Source organism: Theobroma cacao, chromosome 3 (genome assembly GCF_053813885.1).
Source record: "Theobroma cacao isolate CCN51 chromosome 3, ASM5381388v1, whole genome shotgun sequence".
NCBI classification, from domain to species: domain Eukaryota; kingdom Viridiplantae; phylum Streptophyta; class Magnoliopsida; order Malvales; family Malvaceae; genus Theobroma; species Theobroma cacao.
The window spans coordinates 2,121,298-2,133,620 of NC_142641.1; the positions used below are offsets into that span (position 1 = coordinate 2,121,298).

The window sequence follows — 12,323 nt, forward strand, 5'->3', positions numbered from 1 at the left end:
AATCTCTTTTTCTACTCTTTCCCGTTCGGCTCGGGAAAGGGCGGGAGCGCCAAGAGTGTCTAAGGTACGATTTTAAAATTTAGGTGGCCTTCGATAATAAAACATTATTTCTGTTTTTTTAAACAAAAGTAAAACATGTTTGATAATATTTTTATATAAAATATTGTTAACAATAAAAATAACATAAAACATTATTTCTGTTTTTTAAAATAAAAATAAAACACGTTTGACAATATTCTTATACAATAAATTGTTAACAATAAAAATGACATAAAGTATTATTTTTGTTTTTTTTAAATCAAAATAAAACACGTTTGATAATATTCTTATAAAAAATTGTTAACAATAAAAATGACATAAACTATTGTTTCTTGGTTTGATTTGATCATATGACCGACACTGAAACTATTAACAATATTTTGATCTCTCTCAAATCTCAAAAACATTTTTACAAAACTCCTCTGTAACTAATACTTCGTTATATAAAATTTCTAATTTCGCTTTTGTCTTAAATACTTAAACCTAGCAAAAATGTGAACATAACTATTATAACTCAATAATGTGAACATAGTTATCATAACTCACGGAAAAAATAACAAGAAAAAAAAAAGTATTGTTCTATCCAAATGCCCATAATCTCCAAAAACAATAAATTAAATCCAAAAAATAAAATAAAATAAAATAAAAATTCGTCTGAAGTGGATCAAATATGAAGAAACTCGTTTGAAGTGGAAAAACAAACGAATGAGATAAAAAAATAAAAAAAGATTTAAAATGTGGTCATTAAAAAAGAGAGAAAAAAAAGGAGTGCTAAGTGATTCAACATTTTTTTTTGTTTTGAAATTTTTTCCATCAATTTCAAAAACGTTTTAAAAAAAGAAAAAATAAAAACAAGATTATCAAACACATTTTTTGTTAGTGTTTTCATAATGCTGCAAATAAAAACAAAAAAAAATAACAAACACCAACATTACCAAACGAGACCTTGAATTATATATATATATATTTAAAACAAAAATAGAACATATTCAAATTTTTAAAAAAAATCAACCAAAATCGACTTATAATACAAGCTTTCATAAAAATATCAAAATTTTGAAAATTCAATTCGATATAATTCAAAATATAATAAAATCGATTCATAGTTATATGAAAAATCGATTTTTATAAAGAATAGAAATATTGGTATAATTTATCAAAATCAGGCCGTATAATAACCCGTTTAAGGTGTCAGGTCATCGGAGCACTGCTCAATCGCTTGATTATTCGAGCCAATGATCGGTTAATAAAAATATTAATGGTTGGCTTTTGTTTGGCATCGGCTCCATTCTTCCTGCATTTTACTTGTTTTCCATTGCCATCCTACTTGCCCTCTCTTCACTTCTGGTTGGAAAAGTTCTTGAGCAAATCGGCATCTTCTTTGCCGCCACAGCATATTTTCCATAGCCATTACCATCCCATTTCCTTTGTGGGTCAAATTCATGGTCCGGACCATCTATTCAATCTCATTGCTTCCCCTTTTTACCTGCATTCTTTGTTTACAAGCAATTTTGGGTAAGTCATCAGCATACCCATACCTCCATTTTAAGATTTTCCTTCGTTTGTGGTCACCTAGAGACTGTTATGTATGCATTTATCCCTTTCCTTCTCTTATCCATTTGCAGATAAGAGGTGTTTCAAGCCCTCCAGAGGACTGCCTAGCGAGTAGCTACAGCTCAGTCGGTAACTAATCAATTTCCTTGGACATCCAAACAAGGAAAATAATTGGGAGACCATAACAATCTATTTTAAGTATTTGGAGTGGCATACACTGAAGAACTAAGTTTCATACAGACATGGTCATCAGAGGACACCATGTAAGTGGACAAGAGCCTAAAGCTTGCCCACAAAATAAAAAAGAAAAAGAACGAAGGCATAATTACCTCCTCAACATTGGTGTACAAAAAGATTTGCCCTCCTAAAGAGTTTGGAGTTATAGATTGATACTATGCACTAACTATAATATGTCTTGAAATTATACGAGGCATATTGCTTGCTCATTTCCTTTGCATCCTGCAAACAAAGAACAAAGAGTAGATTATAGTTTGACAGAATGCTTGAAAATTGAAATCCCTTATGCAGCAATCAACAAAGAGAAGCATCTTCTTAACCAATCAAGAATAGCTTGATGTCCAAGAACATGGGTTGATGAAAGAACATCAAGGAGAATAGGAAAATTGTTACTAACCAAGATATAAAATATCCCCATTTATAGCTGCTTAGTTAAGGAGATACTTGGTTCAAATCTCCCTCTCTGCCAACTTAACTTTCAAGTGATATCTAAATAACACTATTTACCATCGGCTAGAAAACTGTTAACACTGAACCTGGGGCTTGGACAGGTGGTTAGCCCACCCGGCCTTAGGGGGTGGACTTCCTGCAGGCTGGGGTTCTAGTCCGTTCTAGTTACCATAACATATCCTAACAAAGGCATAAGATGCGATTCTCCCCATGAAATATGCACAGCAGTATTATCATAAGCTAAATACATGTTTGTGTCTTCCTATAACTGCAGCAGCTAGAGGCAAAAAAATAAAATAAGGATAAATGGAAATCAATCTGGCTGCTGATTTATTTAGTTATAAATGATCTTCTGCACACTCTATATATAGCCTACTAACTGCCAGTTCCAACTACCACTTAATCCGCCAACTTTCCATGATCAAGTCAAAAAGACAAATTTGCCAAAAGAGGGGGGAAAATTAAATCTTCCTTTTTGATACCTGAAAGATGAAATATAATTATCAACTATAGCTTTCTGTTCAGTGCTGTAGGTGTACCATCTTTCTTTAGCTGTAACTAAATCTCTCCCCTCAATATCTGCACAATTAGGGAAACAAATGAAATGGCAGTTCGGTTGATAAGCCGAAGAAACTCAAATTTTGGATAATTAAAAGACAAACCTTGAAGCAGAATATCTGTTTCACCAGAGTAGCCTCTCAATCTCCAGAACTTTTGAAATTTATGACCACGGCCATCCCAAAATATTGGCTCAGATCTAACAGCATCTGATCGCCAGTCATCTTTCAGCATTAATTGCAAAGTAAAATACATCAGCTGAATTAAGTCCATTGGGATTCATTTGTGCAACTATTAAAGGCAATGTAACAAGAAGCATGGAGGTAATGCTGAAATTGTATGGTAAAGATAATTATTGGTGTTATGATCAATTTTAATGGTGTTGAAATATGATTTGCCCCTTTAACCAAATTTCTCCAAAGGTAGTGTGAGAACAGTATCATCAATAGGCCAAACTAATATTCTCATTCCACACATTTATATTAAAAGTTTCCTTTCTGAGATCCCAAAGAATTGAAAATAGCATTAGTGAGAAGTTCAAGTTAATGTCAATTGGGACATTTGAGTTGAGAGCAAGTGAGCACAGACTAAACGCATGCTAAGACAAGTATGGCTTGACAAACACCTGTAAAGCATAGAACTTTGCAACATTATAGTAGGAAATGAAGGGATTCTTTACATGCTTAAGCAAAAAACTGAACTATTATTTTAAAGAGGATAAATAGACACTCTTTCAGGCTTCTATTGGTTTCAAAGGCATCATGATCCATAGCAATTTTTATGAGCATAGGGTACTGCAAACGGCTAAGCATCCTCATAATATTCAAATAGAGAATAGCAACCCTAGAACTGCTATCAAGAAACCATATTTATGGTAAAGAAGGTGCAAAAAAATATGGTATATTTCAAAAGAAATAATCTAACATACATATGAAAGTCATGGTGCCCAAATGACTAGAGTATGCCTTATATGGCCCAGTTTTAAATTCACCAGTGGAGTGTAATTTATGGGCCTCTTCCAAACATGAAAGCCACTTCTAGTAATCTACAAGTGAGAAAATATTCTTTGATGTACAATCAGTCCGTCCATGATCAATGGGATCTTGCTTGCTCCTGCAACCTTTGCCAAGCAGTTCCATATGTCACCAACATGGGCTTTTATTTTTAATATTTACCTTTTCTAGGACTATGCTGATATGCTAGATTAGTAAGTTGTAGAGCATACACTTTTGAATAGTCAGTTATGCTGTTTACTATATGGAGATCCCAAGCATGTTATCTCTTCATCTACAATACAATGGGTGTTATCATGTTATGTGGCCCAGGTTTAGAGTGGCTAGGTTTCCTGGATTTCTCTTTTTTGAATGGGCATTTCAGTCATCCAGCCCTCAAATCCAAAAGGATGCAGTTGACCACTGTTCGTTTTGATGTTGCATGTTTTGGGAAAGACTGGAATGCAAGAATTTCCTTTGGAAATTTCTCTGATCCTTAAGCATTAAGAACACAACAAGCTTCTGCCTACTATGCTGTAGAATTCTTAGAGGCTGAGACTGGACAGAGAGGAAATGAGTCTGCTCTTTCTGGATAATTAGTTCTTTTCATGTCTTCAAGGAAAACTGTTTTGACAAGCAAATACAAAAGTCTAGAGTGCTTATGAAAATTGCAACAAGTATACAGAACATACCCTCAAGCACCATTTCCGACATTTCCAATGCACTTGCAAGAGTATGGGCTACTTCAAGAGTTTGAGCCACTTCTAACTTTATTTTTGAAACAAGGTCCTCATTCTCCGAAATTGTCAGAGGAGCACCATTTTTCATGAGAATAGCTTTGGCTATCTCATCCTGCAGCTTCCGCTTCATCTCTTTTTCCAGATTTCTCTCCTATGCAAAGAATTATGATCAAATTAGCTGAGACATAACACTTACACTAACCTTTGTTGGATGGCAGTTGCCAAATTGATGATATTACCTTCTCTCTTCGAGCAAGAAGTTCTTCTTTAGCTTTCTTTTCCTTTTCAACAAATTTTGAGTATTCTTCGTCAATCCAGCTCCTAAAATCTCTGAAGGGAAGAAGTATGATATTTTATTCATACATTTCCATAAGAATCTGATAAAAAAGAGAAACATGAACATGAGCAGAATTAATTGCAGCACTTTGTCACTTACATGGTGCCAAGAGCTTCATCACAGAGAAAGTTTAAGAGTCTAAGTTTTTTAGAGGAATCTAATCGCTCATATCCATCACCACACAAATCTAAACAATCCAACAGTTGCTGCTTTAAGGAATATCGAGAATCACTGATGTATTCTCTAAGAACTTGCAACCATGAATTTTCACTTAAATTCTGATTTAGCCAAGGATACCTGCACAAAGATTAAGTTCAGATGATCAATACCAGCTGAAAGAAGGAACTGTACTTTTAGAAGAATCTAGTTAAACATGCATACTCTTTTACTGAATCCTTTAGCATCACGGAAAGCAGTTGGATATGAAACTGCACAATTGAAGAATGGGAATGTCTACGTTTACTTTTTCCAGTAACTAACTCTCTAAGCAACAGTTGAGACTGTCCTTTCCTCATATTGAGTACCTAAACATCAACCAATAAATAAATAAAACCCTCAGAAATAAGCCAACATAAATTTTATCTACAAGTAAGATCTCTGGTTTGCATAGATGAAACAAAAGACATAGCACACATGTGCATTAGGTCTTTTACATACTTTAATAGTTAGAAATCAATAACAAAGAACAATTGCCTCATTGTTATTTTTTTTCCATAATTTAGTCAAAAATAGAATAAAAATTAACAGAACAAAATATGTAAGACATTTAGGTATTGTTTGATAAACTAAAAATTAACTGCACAGAATTTTTAAGACATTATAGGTATCGTTTAATAAACTAAAATTGTTTAATTGTTTAATATGCAGTCAAAAACTAAATACTAAATAGATTTTGAGTAGATTTTTACAAAAGAGACATTGTTTTATAGACATGGTATATATAACTTGGAAGACTTTTTAATTAATATATAGAGCTAATGCACTCAACGCTGATAAAAAAATTCAAAAACAATCTCAACTAAATGCATTAAACAAAGGCACTGAAGAAAATAAATCATTGAAAATTTCCAAAGTTATCAAACAGCACCTTGTAAGAAGCATTTGAGTTCTTTATAAGGTTTAGAAAAGTTAACTCAAGCACACAAGAAAACACTTGGGTGCATTTAAATAAATTGTGAGTATGCAGAACCGTAATTATCATTATCATACAATACGCGATACGTATCATATGATACTGATAGAAAACGTTACATGTCTATAACTGTATAGCATTTGATCAATACGCAATACATATCATATGATACTAATAGAAAACGTTACGTGTCTATAACTACATCGCATTTGATCAAGTGTTGAAAGTGTATTGTACGAGACACGATATGTATCTTATGATACAGAGGTGTATCAATACAATTGATATTCTTTTTATAAGCTTAATTCTAATTAATTATTAAAAATTTTAATTTTTTATATTTTTTTGAGTTGAAGCATGAAAATTTATATTTTATGAGTTTCAATCTTTAGATTTTAAACCAAAAAAATACTAATAAAATCGAATTCCCTTTTAATTTTAACATGATAAATGTTTTTTAATTTTTAATTAATAAATTAATATGAAAAAATGTATATTTTGTTTAAAAATCTATATTATTAAGGAATATGTTGAAAGTTTAAATTAAAAAAATAATCTTTTTAATTTTAAAAAAATAATCTTTTTAATTTTAAAAAAATAATCTTTTTAATTTACGTCCTATAATCTTCAATTCTGTTAAAAAATATAATATTTTTCAATTTTTCTTCATTTTATATGTATAAATATTATTTATAATTAATTTTAAAATTTTCTATCATATCTTGCGATAAGACTCGATACTAGAAAATAAAATTTCAAATACACAATGCGTATCTCGATTTAACAACTTTGTGCAAAAATAAGAAAAGGTTCAATTTCTGAATTCCAGCGATAACTCAAACAAATAATCAAGTGAGCATATAGAACTAAAAAAGATCATTTTTTACTCTGTTAGGATTTATACTACATCAAACAGATAATAAGTTTACCTTTCCAAAAGCTTCGCAAAATTCTAGAAATTGCAAGGCATGGCCAATATCCTCAACAGGTAAGTCAATAGCAGCTATAGAGTTTAATGATATGCCTTGAGGCAGTAGGATTTCAGCATCAGAAGTTTTGCTTTTGACTTTTACATTTTTCTTCTTACGATTTGGAGACTTACTAGTTGGCTTGTTCTTTGCTACAGGATCTGCATTGTTTAGCACTTCATCTTCTCCATGGTCACACTTTTTATGAAGCATCATGTCAATTAGCTGGATAGCATCATTCCCTTTGCAAATCACTTCTCCTTTGTACGAATCTTGGGAGATTTGATATTTTTTAGGATTAATCTTTTGGGTTGAGAAATCACCATAATTGCCTTCGGATGAAATTTCCTTACTACTATTCTTGTTCCTTGACCTTGTCAACTTGGTATTTCTGGTTGCAGTCCTTTCATCATTGGCTTGTGTCGAACCATTTGGCCCTTTAAAACTGCTTCCCTTTTGGCTCTTGGAAGGTTTTTTTACTCCAGATTCCTGTTAGAAAAGTTCAATAAACATTCAGTTTATAAAGTTTGTAACCAGTAAAGCAACCCATTTCTATGGAGTTGTCATGGAAATGTAGGTAAACAAAAAAGGTAAAACTTTTTCTATCTTATTATCATCATTTAAGACTCAACAAAACAGGACCTTCCACCCAGCCAGACATTATGAACCACCAGAATAAGTTCAACTGTCTTATCTTGTAAAAATATAACAAGGATTGCAACAGAATTCACATTCCTCATTGTTGATCATTCTCTCAGAAAACAAATAGTCTCTAAGCATACCCGAGGATTTTAATGGCAGGCCTTTGAACCGATAAAATAGATGAAAACTCCCAATCAAACCTTATCTCCAGCTTTTCGCTTTTTGGAAGAGACAGCAGCATCAGTTGTCTCTTGAGAACCTGAACTTTCAGAGTTCTTAAGATGCAACATATCTGACACCGAGGCAAACCCATTTGCCTTTGCCGCATGTACAAGATTGCCAGTAGGCTGGTGACCTCGCTTCTTCCTACATGATTCAGTATTCCCCATTTTGATCAAGAAACAAAACAATGATACAGCTGAAACAACAAAAACATTTTCAATGGGGTATTCATCAATTTGCCGAAACAAAAGACTTACATGCAGAAACTACAGTTGCAAATTCCTCTACATCTTGGACAAGTCCAATCATTTAACAATGCCACCTCCTCAGCCCTCTCTCCATATCTGATTGTCACTTGAAAAAAAACGAATCAGCAAATCAGATTTCAAAGATAAGGAAAAGATAATGAAAAGTGAAAACATAGAATGAAAAGTCCTTAAAGGAACACCCTGATGATTAGAACTTAAATTCTAGTTTTCAAGGTTTTGGGTTTGAATCTTGACAATGGGTTTTCATGTAGACTAAAATCCAGCAAGTCTTGGAATGTTAAAAAAAGTAAAAACAAAAGAAGAATGGGAAAGGGAAGAAAAGACCTGTTCAAGAGGCATTTGTGACAAAAATGGATGGTACATTGCTTGGCTTCAATCTTCCTCTTGCATGATGCTGCAAAATCCATTGTTTTTTGTCTACACTGCCATCATTTTGCTCCAACATTTTCAACAACAAACCTCAAACAAGAATACACATAATTTTCCCAAGAAAAGCAACAAACTTCGAATCCAAAAGAAAATTGAGAAACCCATTGAAGCTAAAAAAAAGAAGTACCTGGTGACAAGTCTTGCCATTCTCAGAATCGTAGATTCGGCCATGGACGAGTCGAACTCCAGGAGATTTGTTGCGGCGACCCTTTGGACTGTGTTGTGGGTGCGTTGAGGACCCTGAGTCGGTGGTCCGAGCTGTCTTGGTTCTGGGTTTGCTGTTGCTGCTCTGCTGCTTCTTCTTCTTCTTGGATGAAGAAGGAGATACAGCCATTGCTTAAACTTTTCAACCCAAATTAGAGATCGCCTTTGATCCTTAAGCAGTACAAATCAAAATACTGTAGATTGTTGAGATTCTTTTAATTATTTTTAATTGATTCTTTTTGTTTTAATTACAATATTTTTTTGGTTTTTAGTGATTAGAGAAAAAGAAAATGGAAATGTAATCATTCTTTCGGCTCTGGCGGGAAGAGGGAGAAAAAAGTGGAGGGAACAGGCCGAGCGGGCCTGTTTTCGGAAAGGCCAAATTTTTTGCTTTTCTTGTTTTTTTAATTTATAAAATATAATACTTATGTAATTTATTTATTATAATTTAAATAAATATTTATTTTTTATTATATTTAATCAAATTCATATATTTTAATTTAAAACCAAATAAATTTAGATAATTAATAATTAATTGTATTTACACAAAACATAATATTGATGTAATAATAACATAACATTAACAGGAAAAACAAAAAATATTAAATGATTATATTATTGTGCCACATAAATATGATATTTTATCATTCATTACAATATATCATCATATCACGGCAACATAATATAATATAAATTAATAAATTACTTATTTTACTAACCACTATTAATCAATTGTTAATCATTTAAATATTATATGAATTCAAAATTTATAACTTAATTGAAAACGATAATAAAATCAAAATTTATTTAAATTTTTAAAAACAATTCAAGAATTTTTTAAATATTATGTCATAAATAATTTGTTGATTAGGTTTGTATTGATACATCGATAAATATATAATATTTATATAATTATCATTTACTGAAAGAGTATCATTTTGTAAATATATAAAAGTTTTTGAAAATAAATATTTTTAATAAGATTACAAGATGTATAAAATCCGTATACCGATGATATATCAAACCATAAGGATGAGCTGAGATGTCAAACCACATCCAGTTGAGCATGATCATTGAAGTAAGACACAAGCAGCAGGGGATTGGCAGAGGTATTCAAATTCAAAATGAACAACTGAGTTAATCCTAAACTCTAAACGCTAAACCCTAAAACCCCGTCTTTTCTGATTCAAAAAAGAAAGCCCTACTTCATAGCATTTATGTAAGAAAATCAGTTCTGCAATCCCACCATCTTTAATAGATCAAAGTGTTATGCTAGTTTTCATCTTCATGTTAAAATTCGCACGGTAGATTGATAGAGCATTCCGACAAATTAGTTTTGTCTGGATTAACCACCAATGGACATGTCCCTGCAAACAAGCCACATTGACAAGAAAGTTAATGAATCTAACTGCCTACTGAAGAACAAAAGGAGAAGAAACACAACACAAGTAACTTGCTCTACAACATAAATCAATTGTTCAACCACATTTTTAATCAATTTGGAACATATAGATATGCAAGCAAAATTGGCAGCTGTCCGATTCACAAGGTAAAAGCATGTCAAAGCAGGTATGGTCCTAAATGCCTGCTAGAATATAATTAGCATAGCTTTAAGAAAAAAATAAATAGTACTGAAAGTTTTAACTAAGCTAAAAAGAATGCAGATGTCAAAACTATTGGTCAAGAATGTCAATGAATCTTCAATCATTTCCTTTCCCCCACAGTGTTATACATTAGCAAACTTTCTAGCATGATTTTGCATCGTAATACGGGAATATGTTTCAAAATAAGCCAGACCAAGGAAAAGAGTAAACAGCAAAATCGTGCCTAATTCTTGTTTGCTTATCGCCAGAACAGCTCATGTCCAATGCCTTAACCCAATTCCATGCATTACTGCTCACCTGTTGCTTCACTATACAAAAGGTCAGAACTTCAAATTTGTGACAATAAAAATGTTCATCCTTCTCTATTCCCCTGAAATCTAAATGCAGTTTCCTTTTTATCCTTTTCTTTCCCTCTTCGGTCCTGTTCAAGCAGAATAATGCCCAAATTCTCTCACCTTTTTCCACCAATTTTGCATGCTCAAAAAGGGTAGAGAAAATTTCTTCTTAAACCCTAGTCATCCTTAACAAATCTTAATCTAATTTTTATACTTTGTTCCTTATCAATTACATTCTCACAACTAACAAAAATCTTCTACCACCCGTGATTTAGCAGGACACCTTAATCCCTAATTATCCTTACCTAATTCATTTTTTTGCTCTGTGAAATCAATTATGAAGCTTGCACTGTGAACACTATTATTACTACAACTTAAATATAACATTTTGGCTCTTTCATCTCAGCTCAACTTAATAATTATCATAAAATCAAGAAATTCGATAAACAATTTTAAAAAAAAGTCCGATAAATTATTACACAAGAAAAGAAACCATAAAAAACCTGATAAATGGTGGGAATGTTGCATCATTTCATACTATTAGAATCCATTTTCAATTTAATTCAACACTAAATTAAAAAAAAATCAGTCACTTTACCATCAATCAAAGATCATGACTCCAAGTATCTCCTGCTTATGTTCTAAAAATATACTTTTTATTCAAAAATAAAAAAGGAAAAATAGATTGAAAGAAGTAGGTTTTGCTCAACTGTATAAAGAGCTAGATGGAATCTTCAAGCTCATTTAACTTCTCTTTCTTCTTCAATTCAGTTTCATATTGCCTCAATCTCTCCTTCATTTTTTCCTGTTCAAAATGAAATTAAAGTACAAAAAAATATCAAAAGTTTACTACCTTTATAATCAAATAAATAAATAAAATAACAAACGAAAAAGAAATAGACCTTGTAGCTGACTTCGACGCGGTGCATAACGTAGAAGCCGAGGACGCCGCCGAGAATGGTGCCGGTGATGATACGGACATATCCCCATTTCACCGAATTCATCGCCATTTTCCTCTCACTCTTCTTAATTTTCCAGTTTTTACGATCGAGGAACCGGATGCAGCAGCAGCAGCAGCAGCACCCCGTTTGTTTTAAAAGGTTTTGGATTTTCTCCGATGCACTAAACGACACCGTTTTGGTGGATTTTAGCTTTACGCAACCGCTTGAGCTCATAAAACCATCGTAACAATTCAGAACTTTTTGGCTTAAATAACAAAAAAGTGATTAAACTATGCAAATTTATGCAAGTAAGTCCCAATAATATAATTAATTTTGTATTCACAAAATTTCTCAACTTTTAATTTGTTTCCAAATAGTTTTTATTCTTTTAATTTAGCTACACAAATCCTTAAACCGTAATAAGTTGTCAAAATTTAATATCAATTAATATTTTCTGTTCATGTTATATAAATATGAAGATATACCACATAAATTAAACAGTAAAATACATTAATTCTCTTAATTTTTTATCATAATTATACTTCAATTTATTAATTTTTAAAATAAACACTTCACCTCAAATATATAAACGGTGTTAATATCTAAATGTTTTTCTTCCATTATTCACTTTTAGCCTTTCTCTTAGATAGACCAACTATGCTTCCTTACA

General features: G+C 32.0%; 2 protein-coding genes across 5 annotated transcripts; both read right to left on the reverse strand.

Moving 5' to 3' along the window:
* Window positions 1-1,764: 1,764 nt before the first annotated feature.
* Window positions 1,765-9,252, reverse strand: LOC18604066 (uncharacterized). Of its 2 annotated transcripts, none has more exons than XM_018118534.2 (12): window positions 8,697-9,252; window positions 8,465-8,562; window positions 8,129-8,215; window positions 7,850-8,015; window positions 6,969-7,496; window positions 5,289-5,431; window positions 5,007-5,204; window positions 4,810-4,900; window positions 4,523-4,721; window positions 2,943-3,062; window positions 2,763-2,859; window positions 1,765-2,052 (listed from the first exon to the last, which is right to left on the reverse strand). In XM_018118534.2, exons 1-12 carry the CDS (start codon window positions 8,901-8,903, stop codon window positions 2,037-2,039), a joined length of 1,950 nt encoding a protein of 649 aa, XP_017974023.2. In that variant the 5' UTR covers window positions 8,904-9,252; the 3' UTR covers window positions 1,765-2,036. The 2 variants fall into 2 exon arrangements, with proteins under 2 accessions (XP_017974023.2, XP_088660266.1); XM_088804140.1 differs by having other exon boundaries at window positions 8,465-8,557; window positions 8,697-8,873.
* A 559-nt stretch (window positions 9,253-9,811) lies between these two features.
* On the reverse strand, window positions 9,812-11,898 carry LOC18604067 (ATP-dependent helicase/nuclease subunit). Of its 3 annotated transcripts, none has more exons than XR_016025142.1 (4): window positions 11,615-11,898; window positions 11,423-11,517; window positions 10,601-10,674; window positions 9,812-10,140 (listed from the first exon to the last, which is right to left on the reverse strand). XR_016025142.1 is itself a non-coding variant. In XM_018117970.2 (3 exons), the coding sequence occupies exons 1-2, from the start codon at window positions 11,885-11,887 to the stop codon at window positions 11,434-11,436; spliced, it is 357 nt and encodes a 118-aa protein (XP_017973459.2). In that variant the 5' UTR covers window positions 11,888-11,893; the 3' UTR covers window positions 9,812-10,140; window positions 11,423-11,433. The 3 variants fall into 3 exon arrangements, 1 of the variants encoding a protein (XP_017973459.2); XR_001927200.2 differs by having other exon boundaries at window positions 10,601-10,685; window positions 11,615-11,897; XM_018117970.2 differs by lacking the exon at window positions 10,601-10,674 and having other exon boundaries at window positions 11,615-11,893.
* Window positions 11,899-12,323: the final 425 nt, after the last annotated feature.